Below are 23699 nucleotides of genomic sequence, written 5' to 3' on the forward strand. Positions count from 1 at the left end.
TTGTTTCATTTTTGTGTTTCATTTCGGCTCAAACCAGCCTCTGTATGAGAGTATGGTTTGTTTGCAGTTTTATGTTGATCAAAATTGTACGCTTAGGTAGGGAGGGAATCATTAAACTGTAAAGGAAATATGTGATACCTCTTACTTTTCATGATTTGAGTTTATTTGATAGCACCTGAGCGACGTTAAGTGCCGAGATTATTGCAGATCCACGGTTAACAAGAGTCGTGTCCTACTTAGTGAGTATCGTCCCATCTCCATTTAAAGCATCCAGAAGAAGACAAATGCTTTTTCAGTGTGCGCGTTTTATTGGTTTTTTTGTGCAGCTGTGATGGAGCAGAATCATGGTAGAAATATAATGTGCGCTAACGAGATTTATGCGGCGTTGCTTTTCTCCATTCCTGCACTTGCATTGACGTGCTTGAGCCAGGAAAATGTGGGAAAATATCATTAACACTGAGTCACCGTCGGACATTTCGCAGAATCGCCATTTCCCAGAAGAAATGCTGGCAAAAACATAAATACATCATTAAAGTTATTTTCATCAGCACTGTTGGCATGTCATAAGAGTGCTTTTTACCATCAGTGAGGGAACAGATTACATATTAAATTATGCAACCTGATTATTGAATGGTATCTGTCTCTGACGAAAAGCATACACTATCAGCATGCAAATGAACCAAGTTACTCACAGATACGAATGGCATATTCTCCATATGCCCGAGCAAGAATGGCTCAGCTGCCAACAGGATTAATATCAATATGATGCTGGTTTCAACAAATTTGCCCACAAACACACCAGGTAGGCCCTACTCCAGATGAACGCTGGCCAACATTTTCTCTAGTCTTGCAAATCACTTGGCACTGCGTTTATCATTTTAGCATGTACAGAGCATGTTCCTGGGGTTTCAAAGTTAAGGTGTGGCGTGCAATTGAAACCTAGTAAAGTTCCAACTGAAAGCAGATGCCATTCTGCATACAGTAGTCACTTTGCTTATCAGTGTGTGGGGGCTCTTCATCTTACAGAGTCCAGGAGATGAATGACTGGATCTTTGTTTCTTAAGATGCCCCAGGCTTCCCATTCAATAATGTAGCACAGGGATACAGGATGAATGATTCAGTGTGGGATGATGATACAGACTGAATGATGCTCATGGTGACCTCTGGGTAGGGTGTGGGGAAGTTACATGTGCTCTTGTTGCTCAGATGACATCAAAGAGACAGATAGGGAGAGAGAGAGACAGAGAGAGAGAGAGAGAGAGAGAGAGAGAGAGAGAGACAGAAAGAGAGAGAAGGAAGGGCAAGAACAGGAGTTGAGTTCAGTATGTGATTGGGAAAAGTGACACTTTGTAGCCACATAAGGGACAGGCTATGGCAGCATATTGTACAGCTACGAAGCAAGGACAGCAATCTTGCCATAAGGGCAATCTGAAACCACCTGCCCTATTAACAACACTAGTGACAGCACAGACAGCTCTTAGCACCGCAACTTTCTGTAGCCACAAGCCACAGTACACTCCATGTCAGCATCTGTGGTGACCATAGGGCACACATTTTAATGTAGACATTAAGGCAGAGGTTGTGTCCAGTCTCCACACAAAATTTAGTAGGTTATTCAACACCAGTTGGGCACAGTGTATCAAGATTCTACCATCTGATTTAGCTTTTACAATTTGTGGAAGAACCAATCAGCCAACCTCTTGTAAAGGATGCAGCCTGGAAGGACTGTGGGTGATTAGGAAACACTGTAAACTAGCAGGTGCAAGCCCATTAAAAGCTAATCTATTGGTCCACAGTATTATGGCCTGCCTGCTGTAACTTTCTTACAGTTTTAAGCGCCTTGCCTTCCCAATAAACCAATGGGTGAAAACCTGAATTGAATCAGGTTTAACAGAGACAAATTCATTTGCACCATCCAGTTCTAAAGCTCATGTTTGGACAGACAAGAGGCATGATGATACCCAAGCAGTAACATGTCACTGTCCATCTGTTTCAACCCTGATTTAATCATCATGTGGCTATACCACAGACACCTTTATACAGCTAGGTGCTAAGCCTCTTCATCTCAGTGCTTTTATGGGAATTGAAAATGTAAGACTCCCAGCCCCTTTATTTTCTGGCTTTAGGAATATAACAGTCTACAAACAGCTTAAATTATTTGAATATGTAGACAGCGTAGCAAGCAAACAGTGCTTGTAAAAATAAATAGGGCTGAAAAAGCAACCACTGAAAGCTCCTCATTGCAAAGCCATGACTGTCCCAGTCTTTGACACTAAATGAGATCGAGAGTACCCTGCTCTGAAAAGGAAAATTTTACATTCATTTTGTACTGCACTCGAATGCATACACCCAATGATCACGTTAAGGTAAATTAGACTCATGGCCTGCAGTGATTTCAGCAACCCATACAAGCGGATTAGGCTAGATCAATTATATTCACATAACTGTGTTTCTGAATCTTTTTAATTCCTCCGCCTGTTTGCTGGCGTTTTAGGCTTGAAGCAGGCCTTGACTTGTGCCCGTTCTCTTCCCCGTGTAGCTTTTCATCACGCAATGGGCTTCCCATAGCAACAGAGAGCAGTTCTGGCCAACATCTGTGCCGTCCCGCGACGGAGATGCACTTGTAGTTATTTCTGAGTTTGCAGGCCCCCCTCTGCTCTGTCAGATGGTATTTTTTTGTCACTATTGGATATGCCATCTGCGCTGTTATCGCATCCATCAGTGAAGGGAAGGGGTTGCCGCGCGGAGACAGATCCAGTTGCATTCGGAGGAGCTGGGGGCCGTCTGAGCAGCTGTGCCCTGTTGAAAGAGGAATCTGAACCCCCACCTCCCATGCCATCCATTCACTTAGTCCAGCAGTCATTATCAATCCCCCTACTCTCCCCTTATCACAGTGTATATTCCATAATCCATCTGGAGATGGTAAAGGTCTTAAAAACAAATTGTTTCCCTTTGAAGCGCTGGTTTTTTTGTTGTTATATGTTTGTTTGTTTGCTTTTAAAAACAGCTGCTTGGTCGTATCCTTTTGGCCCGTTCTCTCTTTTGGGAGCTCTGATTCGCCCTATTTGATGCTTTTCTGCCAGTAACAGACAAACATGTCTTGCATGCAAAGAGAAAGAGGAGTCACAGGCAATTTAAGGTCAATGTCACGTGCTTCTGCTTATCAGTTTCTTCTGTGATTGTTCTTATTTTAATTATCCCATGCTTCTCGATGCGTCGTCAAAAATTGTTGACAGCTAGCAGCAGCTATAAGGCCATAACTATTATATAAACAAGTTAAAGTAAGAGGTTAAAGTAATTTAAGTTCAATTCAGGGAATCCACAGTCAACCCCTGTCACAGGTTCTGGTATTACCATAGAAACCATTTTCTTTGCCCAAAAACAGTTTCTGAATAACCATTTAAATGTAAATAGCATTGTACTGCATTCAAGCCCGCACCCCATAATGTGTCTCAGTCAGTCCTTCCTGTATTCAAGCACTATGGGACACGAGGAGTAATTATAGCGAAATAGTAAGTATAGCACTACTGTAATTTTATATTTCTATGACAGACCTTTAGAAATGTAAAATGTCTTGCAGTAATATATTGCAATAGATAATTACAGCATACATTAACATTAGCAACATTGGGTTAGACACCAGTACATAGCACCAGGACAGTATGTGTTTTCAAGGACTGTGCTCCAAAATTTCATTTACCAATAGAATGATGGAAAAGATTCACCACTGAAATGTGAAATTTTTTATTTTGTGGCATGTTTTGAAAATAAGGTTGGCAGAACAGGACTGTACAGATAGGTTGTAGTATCTGTAGAGGAGGTATGAACGAAGCCTGTTAAGAATCAATAGGACAATCTAAGGAAAAGGGAAGATTCACTAAAGCAGAATGGCTTCCCACAACAACCCTATCTCACAAACAGTCATTAGATTGAAAGATATAACACACAGTTGCTGTTTGGGAAGCAGCCCACATTGTTGTAATCCCATGTGGGACACTGACCTTGGACGAGGTGATCTGTCTGCTGAGCCAATTATTCATATGTATAATGTTATACGTTCTTCATTTTACTGTATGTGACCTGGTGTAGAATATGCTAACTGTAAAATTGTGCACACTGTAGCATCCTCTCTGTAAGGCTGTTTCCCAGCTAAATATGTATAAATGTAAATATGTATTCTGCTCTAAATAGTGAGCTCAGTTCAGTTCTAATGGAAACAACAAAGCTTCTCTCAAAGAGACACGGGACAGTTACCTGAGTGGAAAAAAAAATCCTTGTATCAGCAAATCAGGAAAATATGCTGCAAATTTCTGTCACAAACTATCCCAGCCAAGAAGTAAAACTTACTTATAGTTCTCCTCCCAAAATTCTGTTTCTGAGTGGGTAGGTTTTCCTTGTATCGTGTGTGGCTCCCAGTGACTCTCAAAAGGGTCAGAGGTCAGTGACATAGGCACTGTTGAAATTAGATGAAATGTGCAGCTTACAGTCAAGATTCGCTTTGTCTCAGAGTCACTCTCTCTCAGTGTCTGAATGGTCTTCAGCCAGTGCCTCCAATCCCTTCCCTGCATAATTAGGCTGTTGTGAGTGCTCCCATCACAATCACTTATCGACTGCTGAAAAGCTAAATGGAAATTGGCAAACTTGTCACAGCTGCCCACAGACACAAATACAGACACAAACATGCACACACTCACGCACGCGTGCACACTCACCCGTTAACTCCACCCAAACGGCCCTGCCATTTAAGACTGGCACATCGAGGTGGACAGATATATTCCCCCATCAGATGCACATCCGCAATTATCTGAAGTTGGTATCGTATTTCTGACACTGCAGTCCTGTGTTCTAGCTGGAAATTAGTGGCATTTGATCCATAAGCATTGAACCGTGCATCTTAGCCGGCGAAGGTGGCGGTCACTTTGGAAGGTGCACTTGAGAATAAAAAACTGTCGTCTGCTCGCTAGCAGAGTCGCGGTGGGAAAAGCAACAGGGACCCGGGCTCTCACGCCACCGCGGGGCGCGCGGGCTGTGTGTTTCTTTCACAGGGATTGGCAGTTTGTGCGGGAGGTTTGTTGGCGTCCATAAATTCGCGCTCATTCATTAGAGACCTTGAGAGGTTTACAAGAATGCATTAAATCCCTTAATGGCGGAGGGTTCGCCTCGCCTCCCTTACATCAGATTCCATTATCATCAAGGAGCCGTCCTTCAAAGTGCCGCGCCGCACGCTGCCGGCAGCGTGGACAGTAACAAGTGATTGATGGCTGGGTAGTGCTGTCTGTGTCACTCAGCGTCCGTAAATCTCAGCAGTGCTGTGAACATTTTTTTGCCAGGTTTTGCCAGGATTTTTCATTTGGGATGGGGAGGTGGGTAAGTGGGGGAGAGCGGTGGGGGTGGGGGGGTGTAGGGGGACATATGGCAAGGGGGCAGAGGTGTCTGATGTTAGGCAAAATATTAATTACAGGAGCCCCCCCGGAAGATAAATAACAGGCTGTAATGTGCAATTAGGTCTTTTGTCTGCAAGATAGGTGTGAATCCTCTATTAGCAGAGACGAGCAGCAAGGACACTGGACTGACTGTAACACAGAAAAGATAATTAAAATCAGATTAAATAATCAGATAATTAAATAGCAGATCATGATTAATTACGATGGTGTTAACATGTGTTAAGCAATAGCAGACACAGCGGACAGGCTCCAACTGCGGACAAATCAATTAAGCCATTCAGTAGTTCGTTGGTTGTACTCATGGTTAGTGACTCTAGAGCCATGTCATGTGCCTATTAGTTGCTTAGTTGTGCACTGTGGATGCAAACATAGCATGGATAATAGTGTGAAAAACAGCAGTTACATTACATTACACTTACACTCTAACTGGCTGTAAGCTATAAAGATGTTAAAGTGTTGTTAAAGTCTCTGAGATTATATGGTTTAGAAGAACACACACAACCGCAGTCTGTGGTTCAAGTGAATTAGATTGTTGGTTGTTCTCAGCAAACAACTGTTGTTTGGTAACAATGGCTGGTCGTACATTGTCCAAGCGTCTGTCCAAAAATAGTTCCGTGTTCACAAGCAAAAAGGACACGGCAAAGCTGGGCTCAGAGTGTCCTGTCGTACTATCTGCTTCTATAGAAACATTCCTGCAATGAGCTGTCTATGATAATGCAATGTATGCACATTATATCCAAAGTTACCTGTAGTCCTTTGCCATGCGCTAAATTCAAATGAATTGCAGGCTTGCCCTGGCTGTCTAATGGGCATTTGTGCGCAGGAGGAGTCTGGAGATGCAGCTCACAGGCAATGAGGCGGCAAACAACTGCACTGCTGACTGATTAATAAATTAGGAGAAAAATGAAGCATTTGTGTTTGTATTGACATACCACAGACGGCAGGCTATTTGTAAGTGAGATGAGATCATCAGTTGCGCATGCACTGTGCAATGCAGAGAGACCTGCAAACAAAAGCTTCCCTATAACCTCCCACTGAACATTTGAATTGACATCATCATATGAAAATGTTCACATCCAGCACATGTTAGGTTTCCTGAAATGGTGGCTCATGTCTTTGTGTTTTTACACATGGCTGTGTTTTTGCATTGTATCATCTTAGCTGCTAATCCTTAGCACATGCCCTTTTCCAGAGCAAGCGAGTTACATGCACATCTTGAATTCATTCAGCTGGATGTTTACTGATGCCATTCAGGTTGAAGTACCTGTTGTTCCAAGCACAACAGCATTTTCCCACCTGGGAAGTGAGCTGACAATCTTTGGTTTAGCAGCCCTGAATGTGACCACTGCACCACAGTGCTACTCAAATAATATTCTTTTCTCTCCATACTGCAAGTGTGAGACCTTTCATCTCAAAGTGAAGGAAGTGTTGAGCACCATTTAATAGGCCTGTTCCACTCACAGCTTGGGTCAATCACACCCTCTTTTGTTTTTGTTTTTTTTTTTTGTTTTTTTTGTGTGTCATCTTGGTAGCGCAGGCTCTTCTCTTGCATTCCTGCCAGAGTCAGCTATTGTTTTAATCCCTCCCCAGTCAGTTAACTGCATTGACCAATCAAATCAGCCTCCAGGACCGTAGAGGGAGACCTGAGCAATTTATTCTTTAGAATTCCAATCTGTTTTTTTCCACTCGACAGTTGTTACGGTTCCAACCAGTTTAGCATTTGTAATTGATTTTGCTTGCAATACATTGTTATCCCAAATTGTATAAAATAGTGGATTTATTCCGCAGTGCATGTCAGACCTTGGGATGTCTGAATGCATTCATAGCTGCCATCAGTAACCCCCTCACACTTGACGAAGGCAGGTCATGAGTCAGACGGCTTAAAACCCGCTTGCCGTGGCTGGGTGCCAGCTGATGAAGCTTGGGCAGTAGGAATTTTTCCCAGCTGTCTCAGCGGCCTCTCAAGGCCTTATGTACAGCTCTGTGTGCAGTTGTGTTGGGAGTGTCAAGAGCACATGGCAGCGCATTGTCACGTACTCCATGTGCCAAATTATTGTTTAAACCATAATCAGGAGTCTGCAGTGAAGTTCCCAGCCATTATTCTTCTGCCTTGTGAGAAGGGAGACCACAAAACTACATGGACTCCCTGAACAGGTGAATGTATGCTCCATATCAAAGTACAAACCCAGCAGTGGAACACTGTAATCCAGGAGAATGCAAAAGTTCAGACAGAAAGTCTGGTAGAAATCACTGCTAAGAGCCTAAGGATGTATGCTGTAATACCATTAAAGTGATACATTCTGCTCATGGTATTGACACAAGCCTGGGACAGACTTGCTAGCTGCTGTCAACAGTTAAGTAGTGTTTGGTACCTTCCTTTCAAACGTTCTTTGCCAGACAGAACAAATTTGATGTGACATATTACACGTCCTTTATTTTGATGCCATGATCCAAACTATGTACGAGTCCAAGAACACAAGAAGTTTATAGATGAGAACAGGCTAATCAGCCCAACAAGGCTCATCGGCAGAAGTCTACATTGCATCTCGCACTGCGTCAAGCCGGGTCATGCCTTTGTATCTCACACTACAGAATAAAAATACTACAGAACTAAAATAGAGTAAATCTCTGCATGGGGTCCTTGGCAGGCTTAGCATTTAGCAAGCTTATATAATTCACCATGAGTGCATTCTTTCTGAATGGAGAAAGCCAAAAGGCATTTATGGAAGCATTCGCAGACTCATCCACATGATCTAAACCCAAGGCTGCATAAATTAATAACGCCTTCATTTAGATCATAGATTTATAGATGGGTGCTTCAGACTTCCATGTCATTACCTTTGCCTTATGGCATACCAGGCAGAATTGTTACATAGGATATTAGGATATTTTATTGTGCCAAAGTTCATTTTTAGTTATGGTTTCACATATCATAACATAATCTAGATCTGAAGTAATAATTATATAAAAAAAAAACCTCTGCAATATTAGGAAGTGTTAATGTTAAATGCAAAATCTCAATTAAACATTTGTGTTCATTTTCTGATATTGCTCTATGCACATATTTATTGCAGCATACATGTTTATTGTACTAATGGAAAAGAGGCAAATGCCTGTTTTTCTTTCTTTTTTAATATAACCCTGGAGATTTTGTCGTGCTTTAAGGCTCAGGATTACCTCTGCTTGTGCAGAAAATTGAAAGTGAAATGTCTTTAAGGAGCACGCTCTGGTTGAGATTGCGTGACTGATGAGGACGTGCAGGGATTGGCTGGAATGAAGACGGGCACACCCAGTGCCCGTGTGGGGAGTGAAGCGGCGGGGGTTCACGCTCCGGTTCACATTAAATATGGCTGAATGGCGTTCAGCTCCACAGTCCGCGTGGCCCCCTCCCCTCCCTCTCCAGGTGAGCCGTTCCTAGCATGTTCCCTGAGGCATCAGCAGTCAGACCCATTACAGGTGTCTGCTCCCCTTCCTTGGGTCCAGTAAGTCTGTGAGACACTCCTCTCCGTATCCTTTGGATAGGCTCAGCTGTGCGCCCCGGTGTAGCTTTGAGTCTGTTGCCTGTGGCAGCCCAAATTCTTAATGAGGCTCTTTTTTGGGGGTGCCATACAGCTGTCATTTAATCATGGAAGCACTACACTGAATTGTCAGGTTTTCCCAGAATACATTGCACAGGGCCATGCCAGTGTTCACTAATGGATATTACAGGCAACCCGTGTCTGGTGCTGAACCGCTTCACTCCACCCTCTCTGGGATAGCTGCCCACCAGTCCATCTCCACTCAATGTGTCCCTCCTCTAACTGTAATCAGGGACTTTTAAATTCATGGAACTGGAACCAGATGAAACTGTGGAGCAAACTTCACAGGGAACAGCTTGTTTATGATTCCACCTACCTGTGAAGATGTTTTAGGGAGGTACTCTTTGGACAGATGAATGATAAATACTTCATACTGTTTAGCAACCTAAGAGCAGACATTTCCCACAGGTACTTTTTAGCTGTCTGTACTGTCAGGGTGTACGCCGTCCTAGGCGAGATATCTGATACCTCTCAGACCTGATTGGCTGAGACTACTGGTGAGTAGGAGGAGGTCTAAGAAAAGAAATCCGATAGAAACTGGAGTGGGAACGCGGCCAGTTTGTGGGTTTGTGGTACCAATTCCCCTGACGCATGTTCCAGTGTGGAAGAGACCTGATAGCAGCCCACATGCTGTATTTTGCACTCTGCTACATTATGCTGCATTCAGCTGCATTATGGAGCTCTCCTAAAGGGAAATCAGGCTTCATTTATGAAGTCGTCATTCTGTGATTTCTCAATAGTTGGCGCACATTAGATCTGAGGCTGTTTGTGATGTCTTGAGACTGCGCTGGTATTGGCCCTCCAGTTTTGTAAAGTTTCTGTCTTGGGCGTGATTCCGGCGACATTCTAACAAGCCTTTAAACTTGGTGTCGCCTCATCTGAAGGGAGAAAAATGAGACTTGCTCTTTTAAGCAAATACCTTGGTTGAGAAAGGAAACCCAAATGAAAACATCCAGTGAATGTAACCACGAGCTGTTCAAAGCAACTGGCTGGCGGGTCTGAGAAGATGAATGACTGAGGTTTAAAGGTTTAAAACACATCTCTCTTTTCACACAGGAGGTATAAAGTGTTTCATGTAGCCCTGGCAGAGGAGTGTGAATGAGAGACTTGGGAGGCTGGGAAAGTCAACTCTGCACTCATTATCAGAGCAGAAAGAAATTAGCCATGGCAGGATATTGGACTGGTAGCAGTATAAATGTTGCAGTAATTTCTCTAGTGGCATATTTTTTTAAGAAGGTCTCAGGATCTGCGCAATTGTCGGAGGGTTTGCTGTTAATTTAAAAAAAATAGTAGACAGTCTTTTCATTTCTCTGTTCTTTGGTTGGACGCCATTGTCTGAACAGGAACACCTACTTAATTGCAGGCGGTGGTGAGTATAGGCCTCAAAGCGCATCGCTGTACAAGGCAAGAACTCCTCTGGTCCAGAACATACAGTACTGCACACCTTATCACTGTCACTGAAGCAAAATTACAGGGTGTATGGAATGGAACTGGAATGTAAAAGGCGATATTCATGTCTTTGAATATACCAGAAATTATGGGAGGGTTTGCTTGATGGGGTGGCAGTGTAGCATAGTGGTTAAGGAGCAGGACTTGTAACCAAAAAGTTGCCAGTTCGATTCCTCCCTGGGGCACTGCTGTTGTACCCTTGGGCAAGGTATTTAACCCCCAATTCCCTCAGTAAATATCCAGTTGTATAAATGGATAACATTGTAAGTTACTCTGGGTAAGAGCATCTGCTAAATGCCAATAATGTAAAAAATGATGTTGATTGATAATTTGGGGAAAATGATGAGTGATTACAAGGTAGGACCTGAGAGAAGCCACACCCAGCTGTAGTAATGTTCCAGTTTCAGAGAAATGGGCAGGGCGGAGATGTCAGTTTTCACGTATTTTGTAAGCTAGTAAGTAGTAAGTTGACGGGCATTTCATGGGGGGAGTTTTTGCTTGTTTAAATGGGCCTGCTCCATTACTCAGTATTGATTGAACCACATTCTCGCCTTTTTCAGCTCTTAAACGTGACTTGTAAGTTTGATCTCAGGTACATTTTAATCCCCAGCTCAATAAAGTGATCTGTATTCACACTTCAGAGGTAATCCAGTGCTGTGTGTGTGTGTGCCTCATGTTTGTAAAGGACTTTGAAGGACTGCAGCTTTCAGCTGGTTTTGAGTTGTTTTTTTTTTTTTTGTCCCACCAAGGAAGTTCAAACAGGCATTGCGCTTTTCAGGTTGTCTGTCTGTCCTTACAGAGTTCCATCCTTCATAAAAGTGGTTTTTGGACTCTGAGACAGCACATTATGCATGGGTTTTGATTAAGCGTGGCGCAAACGCTGTCCTGCCTAAACTTCAAAAGTCTGATTGATGTTCTTTTTGATCTCCCAGTCTCAAGCTCAGCCAGCCGTGGATGGATTTTGATTAAATGTGACAGAAAAGCATTGTCCTCCAATTTTTCCTAGATTGAGTTTTCGGCTAGCAAGGTCAAATGTCAAGGTCGTTGTGGTTTTAAAGTTTTTCCAATTTTGCGTCCCTTTCTGAGTGAATCGTGTGTGGAGTTTGGTAAAACTTCACAAAAATTAATTCTTGAGTGACCCCCCACCCCCTTCAAATTAACCTGGAATAAAATGTGTTGCTGTTTCCCAGGGTTCTGATGACCATAAACTTAAAAAGGCCTAAGAGGCTCTGGATCAATTTTTCACTTACAAGTTTCTTGTTAGATGTGTGTTTACAATTGTATTACAAGCTAGTACAAGCAAATAATGTATAAATAAGTATGAATACGTGTGACTTTGTTTAAATCCTTATTCTAGTAAATTGTTTGATTTTGTGAGGGAAAAATTGTAATAAAAATGTATGTTTACATTTTTAAACTGAATATACCTGCAGAATGTTTTCTATAGTTAACTGAAAACTGAAACTGGAGATAGGGTACATGATACTCTTATTATTTTTGAGTGTTTGAACCTTAGAATCCATGTTCACCTGGATGTATTTTTCATCTGTCCTTTCTGCAGGTCTCCAGGTCATCCTCCCCCTCTACCTGCGAGACAGCTTCATCAAAGCCGCACTCAGCTACATCACCTGCAACTCAGCGGGGGACTTTGTGTGCAAAGACAATGACTGCTGGTGCCACTGCTCCCCTGGCTTCCCAGAATGCAACTGTCCCTACACAGACATCCAGGCCTTGGAGGACAAGCTGGCCCAGCTTAGGGAGGCATGGGCTAATTTCAACATGGAGTTTGAGAGCTCAGGTACTGTCAGGACAGGAAATATAAAAAGACCTAACACTTCATATGCCTTTCTTTACTTTATGCTTATGCATTTATTGGGATTTACATTGATTTATTTGGTTGCTATGGTTACTAATACATTTATTCTATGAATGGACAGAGAGGAAACAGCGACATATATATTCAAACTAATGAATTATGACTGAATGAGGAAGACCACATGTGGTCAAAGCGTTACCAGTGCGAATGTAGAGGCACAGAGAGGCCATTTGTCTTCAATGTTACATTGTTCTCTGAGAGCACTGAAAAGTGTTAATGTACTGCCTTGATGTGAAAGCGTGTCCTTTTGTGAGCGTGTTATGCTCCATCTATAGCCAGTGTTCCAGGTCAGTTCATAATGGGCACCACGTCTGACGTCTTTGCAATTATTTAGTTTGACACGGCTGTCCTCTGACAGGACAGACAACCCTCAAGGTGACAGATTCGTTTTTGTAGAGGAGCTTGTAGCTTTTTATGTGCACTCTGGCGGAGGTGGGCTGGTCTACAGCATGCAGAATGTGAGAATCATAACCACAAACACCTAGGTTATCAACGCAGTATAATGAAATACAGTTACAGAACATTACGGCCAGAGAGTTCAGTGTTACAAATTAGGTAGGTTTACATTGTATTTGCATAGCTTCTGTAGCTAATATTTAATTTCAGTCAAGGGAGTGCTTATTCTAATACATAAAATGTAGTTATCTCATGTGGCCATTTCCGCTGAAGACAATGGATTAGCATTTGCGCTTATGCTACCTGCAGGTTTTTATGTTGTTTCTACCTGTGTCTTTTCTCAGATGAGTTCCGGTCCTTTGTGAAGAGGCTGCCTCAGGACCATCTGCTGAACATGTCCGCCATCTTCCAGCTGTGGAACAAGGACGTGCACCTGCAGCGCCTCTACAAGCAGCTAGAAGGCAACCTTCAGCAGATCTGCAGCAAGACGCAGAAGATGATCCAGAAGCTGTTCAACCTGAGCAAGCGCTGCGACAAGCAACCCCAGTACCGCCTGCCACGAGACAGGTGGGTCCCTGTAACGTCCTGCACCCACCATTGTCTCACTGGAGCTGCAGCAGGTTTACCACATCCATCACTAGAGCTGCAGTGAGTTTTATCAGATCCATCACTGGAGCTCCAGTGAGTTTTATCGCATCTGTCACTGGAGCTGCGGTAAGTTTTATTCCGGCCATCACTGGATGAAAGTTTTTTCTTCTCCCTACGGTTATAGTTGTTCAGGATTTACCACTGTGAAAGCAGTCAGTTTAAATTCTTTAATATATTTGTGTAAATTAAAGTAGCCTTTAAATACTTAAAATACTGCAGTGGACTCACAGCCAGCTTATTTTTGTGTTTATAATTCATCATTGGAGCTGGAGAAGCAGGATTCTGAGCCAGGATTCTGTGTCTCACGTTGCACTCTAACATACAGTATATGGCATCGATATGATGTATGTTATAAAGATGAAGTTGAATGTTCCTTCATCCATGCTCATAAAAGTTATTTTGCCTTGGTATCACAGCATTTAGTGTTTTGGAATTTGGGTCTAAGCGTGGTGGAAAAAGAGGGAAAAGATGAATCGTTCCAGCATATGAAAGAAGGAAAAAAAGACTATAACAATGCATAACCTCCCCATCTGTAACACAGGAACAAGCTGTTCCCCAAAGGTGTATGGGGGAGTTAAGATAAAAAGAGAGGAGAAAAAGGCAGGGAAGGGTAAACTCACTGGTCTTTTCAGGCCACACGGTCCCTGTGGCAGTACGCTGCCTGCCGAAGCCATCGTTGCTTATCGTGCGAGCCCACATTTTCCCCACGTCGGGGGCGGGGGGAGGGCGCCGTACCTTACAGAGCGGGACACAGCTGAGCGCGGTTACAGCGAGCGGAGCGGAGCTCTCCATGCCTGCTGGTGCTGAGGCTTTGCTGGAGGGAGGCGCTGTTGTTTTGTCCACGCTGCTGTTTTTGCACTTGTGTGGACACGTTACTCAGCAGAATAGAGGATTTAGGTCTCCAGGTGGTTTCTGTTTGGGCTCTGTCTCGTTCGGTTCGGCTATATACTGTATCTTGGACCGGGCTATAGTATGTCTGTGTGTGTGAGTGGGTGGGTGTGTGTGTATACGTGCGCACGTGCATGCATGTGTGTGTGTGTGTGTGGCCCTTTACCCCTTCTCTTTGTGTCAGAGTTGTTTCTTGGAAACATTGTACTTATTTCTCTTTTTTGTCTGTGGAAAATCCAACAACCCCTGATAGGCTTTCTAGCTTTCTCATTGTCGTAAATACTGTCACTCTAAGTGATCTGTTTTGTCATGTTCTTTTTAATTTCATATACATAATTTATATTATTTCTGTGCTGTTTGACGTTTCTTTTGTTGAGAAGGCTATGTTAAAATTAAAGCTTGACTGATTGACTTCACAGCAGGAACAAAATACTTTGGTGTCCATTTTACATTTTCCATTGTTGGCAGCCACGTATTCTCCTATGTAATTTTCCATTTTCTTACTCCTTGTAAGTGCATTCCACTCCCTACTGTCTCATCCTGACTGCCCATTCTGTTTTTCTTTCCATTTTTCTTTTCACTCAGTGCCCATCAGATTGAAATTCTTTCTCCTCTATCTTGTCAAAGATAAAAATATTCTGATTTCCTGGCTCCCAATGAATATTCTTGAAGGGTCAGGGTCTAAAACAGAGCATCCACAGTCAGTATAGCAATACAAACAGCACTGGAATCTCCTGTTACCAACCAGAACTTCTTAGCTGTAGGACGTAATGCAGGGACTGAATATCTGGTCATAATAGAGGATCTGTGATAGTGCCATGCTGTGGGTCTGAAAAGTGACTTTGAGCTGTTTTTGTCACCCCTTTGCACCTCTTTGCTTCTTTCACAGTTTCTCCTGCTGATCATGTTTGCCCTGTTCTTATCAACTGCTGTTACCTTCACATCCCTGTTGTCTTACAGCATGAAAATGTTTTTTTTTTTTTTTAAACTACTCTCTGAAGGCCCTCAATGGCATGATCTAAGGTTTTTTTTAATCTGTTTAAAAATGCACAGAATTAAAGCAGTAGCCAACTGTGACCTATCCTTAAGGCGTACATTTTCAAGACCCCTCCTACAGCTCTTCAACTGCATGCAAAGTCTCCTGAGTCCTGACCGCATTTTTTTCTGCTCTGCAGTTTGACTGTCGTATTGTAACCCAGCATACACAGGTTAAAATAGAGTTCAAGAAAACGAAGAAAAAATGGTCCCGATTGACGCAGTCTGCAAGGCATTGATTTTGAGTCCTGACTGAGCCTTATGGCCCAGGCTTGAAACCAGCAGTGTCATTTTCCATCAACGACCGGAACAGTAGGGGAATAAATTGGCTTAATTCCACCAGGGATAGGGATGGATACGTCGGCTAGGGTCCCCTCGTCTCACCACTCTCAGTCACCCCATGATTTTGTCAGACATGTCCGAATTGCACGGATGATACCAGTGAAGTAGCGCCTATCCTCCAAAGAGTGTCTATCGTATGGCATGTAGTATGAAAAATAGTGGTTGGCTTACATGCGAGTGTGTCATAGGATTGCATTCATCTCGCTTCAGTGCTAGAGCTTGTTGTAGTGATTGAATAACAGGGTTGCTTAAAGGGGAAGAAGCGTTAAAAAGCATGAAAAATATATTCATTATGGGTTGACACTGTGATATATGAAAGCTGATTCCATGTATGCGTGTATGGTGTCAATGAGTCATGCATGTACTCAGTGTTTCAATCACACAGTGTCTGCTGATGGTTAAACAAGCCATAAGAAAAACATGTTATTCCCAAGCAAAATACTAGGCATGAATGACAGTAAAAGGGGGAATAATGGTTCAGGATAAAAGCTAAAAACATAGTAGCAGTGTGGTAACAATGTATAGTTAAGCTGCAGTTACATGAACACCCTGGATGAAAGAGAGCATCATTATACTGAAACAAAGTGCAAAGAAACAATTACCCTGAAAGTGGTATCAGAGCTGTAATTTAACTTGCTGCTGTTATAATGATATTAATTATAACTAAACCCAGAGGGGCTAACTTAGCTTAGTATGGGCTTCGCAACTAGACATGCAGAAGGCCAGCTCAGGATCACTAAAACCACAGCAACCTGGAGATGATCATCTCCCACTCTCTGTTGTCAGCTGCATCCATTTTGAGTGTTTGGCTTGCCATGGCATATTTAAAATAAGATAATACAGTATTTATTTGACAACAAACGTGACATCTACTAGTTGTGTAATTAAAGGGGGAATGTCTGAAATGAGTTTACCTTGATTTCCCCTCGTTTGACCTACTTCCTCCATAGCCAGCTGAAAATAGTCACACACCCATTTAAAGAGTGACAAAGATCTATGAACCAATAGAGACAATAAGAAAATTCCGCAGCACCAATTTCAATGAAAAACAGAATGTATATATATATATATATATATATATATATATATATATATATATAAAAAACTGTCTCATTATTGCAGGTATAAACACAGTCTCCAATGAAACTGATTATCATCAACTGATTCATCATTTTTCATGTCACTGTAATCCATATCGGTGAAATGAAGATACTGCAACACTTAAAACGTTAGCACAAATAACAGTATATATTTACCTGCATAGCTAATATGTGCTTCATGCTACCCACAGAAGAGCCTTACATAGCAAAGATCATAAAAGGGTCTTCCATTTCACTCCCCAGTGCAATATTACTATGTGCTGTAAAGCCAAATCCAGAGAGACAGGGCTTGTTTGTCAGTCTTTGTCCCCCTCTTCTGTTTCAACTCATTGTAAATGCCATTTTCATGATGATGTTATAGACCTAATAAAAGGGCATATATAATTTAATCATAAAACATATTCACTATTCACATTGTCATGTCACTCAGTTTCATTCATTACATGTGTTGGTGATTGATGTGTGATTTCTTTGAGATTATTGTTATTAAATTATTATTTTAATGAATTTTAACTACTGTATGTATTAAGAGGCTATCATATGGTTTGTAATTACAAGTACCTTTACATTATTTTCGTATCTTAAAATGAAATTTATACGGTGTTGAAACATTTAAATTTATGTCAAACACAATTGTATCTCAGTGCTCAGGATTTGCGCTTGATACTGAGCATTCTAAATTGATCCGATGCTGAAAACATGCACTTCACAGAACTAGAGGCGTGGTGCTGTTGAATGATGGGAATTTTAGTTGAACCCTGTCTCCTCATACATGGGTTTTCTTTAAATGATGTAAGTGAGGATGTGGCTATCCAGACAAAATCCTGTAGTATTTTGGTCTCTCCTAGAAGTCAGCAAGAAAACGTCACTGTATGCAAGAAAACATCACTGTATATGAGGCTAAGAGATAATACGCATAAACCATGATTCTCATGCAAAACTCACATAACAAGGGTCACTGCACCTGCCCCAAAGAGTATCGGCAGCATTGTGGTGGCGTAATCAGCTCTGTATTATAATGATGGTTCTATTATTGTTGCTATGATTGTGTATGTGCTTAGTTGGGTGTGTTGTGTTGTCGGCAGGCCCCTGACGTACTGGCTGAAGCACATTCAGTCCCTGCTGTACTGCAGCGAGAACAACCTGTCGGGCACCTTCAACGAGGAGCTGCGGAGCTGCGCCTGCCCGCTGGAGCAGGAGTCCTGCCAGGGCCTGCTGCCCTGCCTGGTGGGCGACGGCGCCGGCTGCTCGTCGTGCGCGGCTGACGCCCCGGCCGCCTGCGGCAGCTGCAACCCGGGCTATGTGCTGGCGCTGGGGGCCTGCCGGCCCGAGGTGTCCGACTCGCCCGAGCTCTACCTGGGCCTGGAGACGGACTTCCAGGACCTGGAGCTGCGCTTCCTGCTACAGAAGCACGACAGCCGGCTGGAGGTGCGCGCCATCTTCATCAGCAACGACATGCGCCTGGGCAGCTGGTTCGACCCGTCCTGGAGGAAGCGCATGCTGCTCACGCTCAAGAGCAACAAGTACCGGGCCAGCCTGGTGCACATGCTGCTGGGCCTGACCGTGCAGATCTGCCTGACCCGCAACAGCACCCTGGAGCCCCTGCTCTCCGTCTACATCAACCCGTTCGGGGGGAGCCACTCGGAGAGCTGGTTCGTGCCCGTGGGCGAGGGCGCCTTCCCGGACTGGGAGAGGACTAACCTGGACGGGGTCCCGCAGTGCTCGAACTGGACCCTCACCTTGGGCAACAAGTGGAAGAGCTTCTTCGAGACGGTGCACATCTACCTGCGCAGTCGAATCCGGGCCACCAACGCCCTGGGCAACGAGACCGTCTACTACGAGCCACTGGAGTTCTCCGACCCCTCCCGCAACCTGGGCTACATGAAGATCAGCGGCGTGCAGTCGTACGGCTACAGCATGCCCTTCGACCCCGAGGCCATCCACGACCTGATCCTGCAGCTGGACTACCCCTACACGCAGGGCTCCCAGCACTCGGCGCTGCTGCAGCTGCTGGACATCCGCGACCGGGTCAACATGCTGTCGCCGCCGGGGCCGCAGCGGCTCGACCTCTTCTCCTGCCTGCTGCGCCACCGGCTCAAGCTGTCGGCCAGCGAGGTGGCGCGCATCCGCGACGCGCTGCGCACCTTCGCCGCCAAGCTGCCCCACGCCGTGGACTACGAGACGGCCAAGCTGTGCAGCTAGCCGCCCCGCCACGGCGGACGCGAGGCCGGGGGGGGCAGAGGGTTCTCGCAGCAAGGGCTCCTGGGAAATGTCCTGAACAAACAAGCAGGACGCAGATAAACTGGATTCTACCCCAACGAATCGACGAATCTGAAGCCAACCTCTGGATTATGTTTTAAAAACCGGGGTTTCTTGTGACCGTCACTTTTTGAGTTCTTGTTTTTCGGCTTTGTTGAAAAGATGAGAGAAACAATACGTGCTCCCTCATGGCTTTGTGTAAGTGGTGTCCTTCAAATGAGAGTTACGACTGTGTTTCCTCGGCAGTCCGATTAGAGCACTCTATCAGTGGGGAGGCGTGAATGTTTGATTCAGCCTCTTGTTTCAGCCTGGACAGCGTGCCACTTTGACTGCCGCACATGGAAAGTGCTGTATGACAAACTAAAACAGAATGTAAAGTACAGCCCTCAGAGCTACGTCTTTGTTCGGAGTGTTTGGAGTTTGGAGCTTTACCCCTTCTAACAGTCTAGCATAGAATCTCTTTTTAATCTCACCAGGTGTTCGACTGCAGTGATTTAATATCCTAATTATCTTTCACAGGCATTCCAGATGTACATTTTGTTAAAGTTAGCTTCCCTGTAGACTGATTTTGTTTGGGGGAAAAAAATTTAAAAGTAGCTTTCTTTGTTTTATTTTCACTTTTCAATGTTTACCCACTTGCTTTACTTTTTTTTTTATCTGCAAGATAGCATCCTGCCTTAAAAACAAGGGTAACACACACAGTAATGCTTCGCTAATATCTTCATGTTAAACTAGTTAGGCGTTCGAAAACAAAAACTGGCTGAAACCCACAGAAGTTCTGTTGTCTGAACTGATGCTCAAGAGGAACGGCGGCCGTGCTCTGGTTCCTTTTGTTAACTGCATGAAAGAGGTGTAATGTTCTGCTCACCAGACTCTGTGACACAGGTCCGAATAGCTCCAGCGTATTGAACAGCCAGCAGTACACACAACGCAGCCAACGTGTCATCCTTCATGCTAATTGCTCTGTGTAGCCTCCCCTCACTGGTGCATTTCTGCCTTTTGCCGGGGGCACGGTGTGTCGTGTTTGAGTTGATTTTTAAGGCCTCTGGAGGGAAGACGACTAATTCAATAAAGAGAAATTCTTTCACAGTTTGTTTGTTCTGTGTTCTCACCAAACCTTTCTACGTGCAGATAATATTAGGACCCCAGGCCGAGTGCATGGCTCTTTTCACATTAATTGATTAACTGCACTTTTTTTTTTTTTTTAATGAAGCGGTTGTTTCGCCAAGATGGAACACAGATGTTCTGTATGTTTCCCAGAAGCTCAGCTCCATATTGAGTATGCTTTGGCCTAATGAGGCCAGCTATAACATTATTTGTGTTTTACCTGATCTGGAAAAGTACATGTAACAGTATTGGTTGTCCTGTAATAAATGATAAACTTCATACTCTCTAAGCACACTGAAGCTTCTACCTCCAGCACAGATACTCTGTGTATCTCCACAGACTTCACACCGAAAATTCTGTCCGTCCTGTTGAAATTACAAGCCATCTACTTTGCCAGCTCATTATGAACATTCTTGAAGGGGAACAGTGTGAAACTGAATATTTCTAATCACAGGAATGCAGACAGCACCAGAACTGCCTGTTACCAACTGGAGCTTCCCAGACAGAAGATGAAAGAAAACCAGGTGAAATATCTTAAAAATAAATGGTCACAGTACACAAATATCTGTGGATGGAATGAACATAACATTAACCTATGCCAGGGGAATCTGACAAATATATCTTTGTTGTCCATCCATATACAGTAGGATTGGAGCCCACTCAGTCACATTTCCGCACCTCTTACCAGTCCCACATTCATTAAGTACCAAGCCAGCATGTGTATGGTAGACCCTGATGCTTTCATGGTCCTATCTTACTGTCTGTAAGTCTCATTGTATGGGAGCTGATCAGGCTACGTCGATATCTCAGCGATGACCTTGGCCATTCTCTGTCACGAGTTGACGGCTATAACATTTGTGTTTTACCTTATGCAGAAAAGTACATGGAACACAAATCACAAGCTGCCTGGACGTGCTGTGAAAGAGTCCGCTGACATTGTATTCTCCTAATTTCACTGCATGAAGCACTTATCACTAAAACTAAATGAAGCTTATCCATTTAAGTAGAAAGCATCCACCTTAGTTCAGCTAAACAGTTCAGTTTATCCACAAACCTTTAAAAAGCACTGTGGTTATGTTTTGCTAACATCCTTGAACATTAATATCCAGTCTGAACTTTTAAAGATCATTTAAAAGTGTCTGTAAAATTTTGTCAGTTATTATCCAAGCAAAATGAAAGACAGAAAAAAAAACAATGCTGGTAAGCATACAAAACAACAACATTTCAACTATTGTGTGGTCTTCATCAGGTTAAAATGATCACATGAATGTACCTCCATTCAATATACAACAAAATCTGTGAAACTCTATTTTTGAGCCAATGTATTTAATTAACATGTAATTGACTGATTGCACTTTCCTTAAAGAAGGAAATGAACATTTCAATTTCATTAATTTCAAATCCATTCATTTCATATGAGGGATAGTGCAATGCATAATTGTTAACACTAGTAGTTTTGAAGCATATTTTTCTTGGATAATTTAAAAAATCATATCTACACATGAAATTACATTACTTCTTGTTTATACTGTTTTTACATAATTTCTTAAATTTAATTACAATAATTTTTTGAAACATTCAGCTAATTAGTGCCTTCCTTTTGATTTATGACTCAGACACAATCTTAAAAAAAATAGATTTTGTTCCATATCTCATGTTAAGATACATAATTGTTAATAGCTGGGTAGGATGAGAATGAAAAGCTTAAAATGCATCTGGCGTAAAACTGACAGTGCATCCTTTTGCCACTGGGGGGCAGCAGTGGGGAAGTATGGACAAGACTGTACAGCTGCAAGCAAGCTGATGCAACTTCATGTTGTGCTATATTTAATTACCTATTACTCTATTAAAATCTGGAACCAATAGCTGTGGCTCTTTTCACCTCATCACTCTAAGTCACTGCAGTTAGAAACATACAGTTTGAACAAAATAATTACTTGACCTGAAATGTTTTTACTCATATCTTGACTTATCTTTCTTTCTTCTATTAAAATAATTTCTATTAAAATATGAAACATGATCGGATAAAACTCCCAAAGCGGATACAATTACTCGTATTCAATACATTTTGAAATAGCCTGGAAATTTGTGACAAACTCATGAAACGTTTACCAGAGTTTACCTTTGCAGCAATTTTTCAGTAGCAACAAATTGGTAAACTAACAAATTCCTTAAAAAGTAAAATGTTGCTATTTTAGCCTGTTTTTCTCTGAGGTTATAATTCTGGCTAATCTCTGGCAACTATTCTGTAAAATGTTGTTTTAGTGAGACTATTTTCATACAGCAAAAAAATGAAAACTGAAATGGCCAAAAAGGCAATTCAGTAAGAAATTTTTAGCTGGAAGTTAATACCAACAAAGCTGGCACAAACTCAGCTGAGAAGGAATCATAACATCAGAATTACATAGCCCAAAATTAACACCTGCTAATCCCATCATAGTATTAATATTAACATAATATTACTAATCCTTATTGGCAACAACATTAAAAATCCTCAACTGATACCAACTACATGCTGTAATAATACCATTATGCCTCATGGGGGTGCTCTAAGACCATATCATAGGCTCAGATTCTCCTCTCTCTTCACACAGACTTCAACATGGGCAACAGTAAGATAAGGTCCTTTAATTAGCTGCTGTGCAAATATGGTTATAAGAATAAAAAACAGAAAGTAACGAAACACTCAGACCTTTGGGAACCACACAGGAAAAAGTCCACGCAAGTAGACTGTTAGTTTCATGGGCACAAAGGACCCAGAGAAAACAAAAGCCTTTAGTAATCTTCCACTCAGAAATATGACAAAAATACACAAGAAACACCCAAAAATATATGTATTTTGCCGGACAGAGCCAGATTCGCTTTCATGAAAATGAAAAGTAAAAAACCCAAATGACTTAAAAGTGTGTATTACAGGACCTGTACTATAGAGGCATGCAGAAATTAAACTTATACTGTGAACACCTCTCTTTCCCATGACTCTCTCCCATATGCATACCCAGTGGCCCATGGGCCAGAGGATTTTGGACATAGCACACCCAGCCAATGACCATGAGCAGCAAAGGGAGCCTGAACTCTGAACTCAACCACTCTGGTAATAATAGACTAGATAATAATCAACTGGTAGGTTGATTATTATCTTTTGACTCATTAATTACTCATACAAATGTAACTTGTCTATTCTCACATATTTCCAAGAGTTTGTCATGGTCACCTTTTTACAAGGACACAGGAAATCATTCTTTTTTCCCCATTCAATTTCACTTTGGATTTTATTGGTTTTTTTTATTATTCCCTCTGGAAATAGTGCTCTGGGAAGCATTCTGTGGCAATCCAGTTATACAGGGTGCTTTTCCAAAAGTTGATTGATTGATGGTAGTGAGTGAACCACCAAACTGTTTTATCTAGCAAGCTAGACACACACATACACACACACAAATCCTACATGAATTTAACTAACACCAATGAAAAATAAGTGTCAGCTTAGACTATTAATTCACTTTCAGCAGTTCTTAGCTGGAATCGGCTCAGAAGGGAGAAGAAACTGTGAGTTCATCCACAATAAATTCACCGAAAA

At 42.6% G+C, this 23699-nt stretch overlaps 1 protein-coding gene across 1 annotated transcript in view; it reads left to right on the forward strand.

The window, feature by feature from the left end:
• LOC118795654 (BMP/retinoic acid-inducible neural-specific protein 3-like) overlaps positions 1-18958 on the forward strand; it is a 76597-nt gene extending 57639 nt beyond the window's left edge. Inside the window, exons 6-8 of the mRNA XM_036554293.1 lie at positions 12033-12269; positions 13088-13310; positions 17842-18958. Of these exons, the coding sequence (XP_036410186.1) occupies positions 12033-12269; positions 13088-13310; positions 17842-18958 (1577 nt within the window). The remainder of the gene's footprint in view (positions 1-12032; positions 12270-13087; positions 13311-17841) is intronic.
• Positions 18959-23699: the final 4741 nt, after the last annotated feature.

The sequence above is a fragment of the Megalops cyprinoides genome, chromosome 20 (assembly GCF_013368585.1).
Source record: "Megalops cyprinoides isolate fMegCyp1 chromosome 20, fMegCyp1.pri, whole genome shotgun sequence".
NCBI classification, from domain to species: Eukaryota; Metazoa; Chordata; class Actinopteri; order Elopiformes; family Megalopidae; genus Megalops; species Megalops cyprinoides.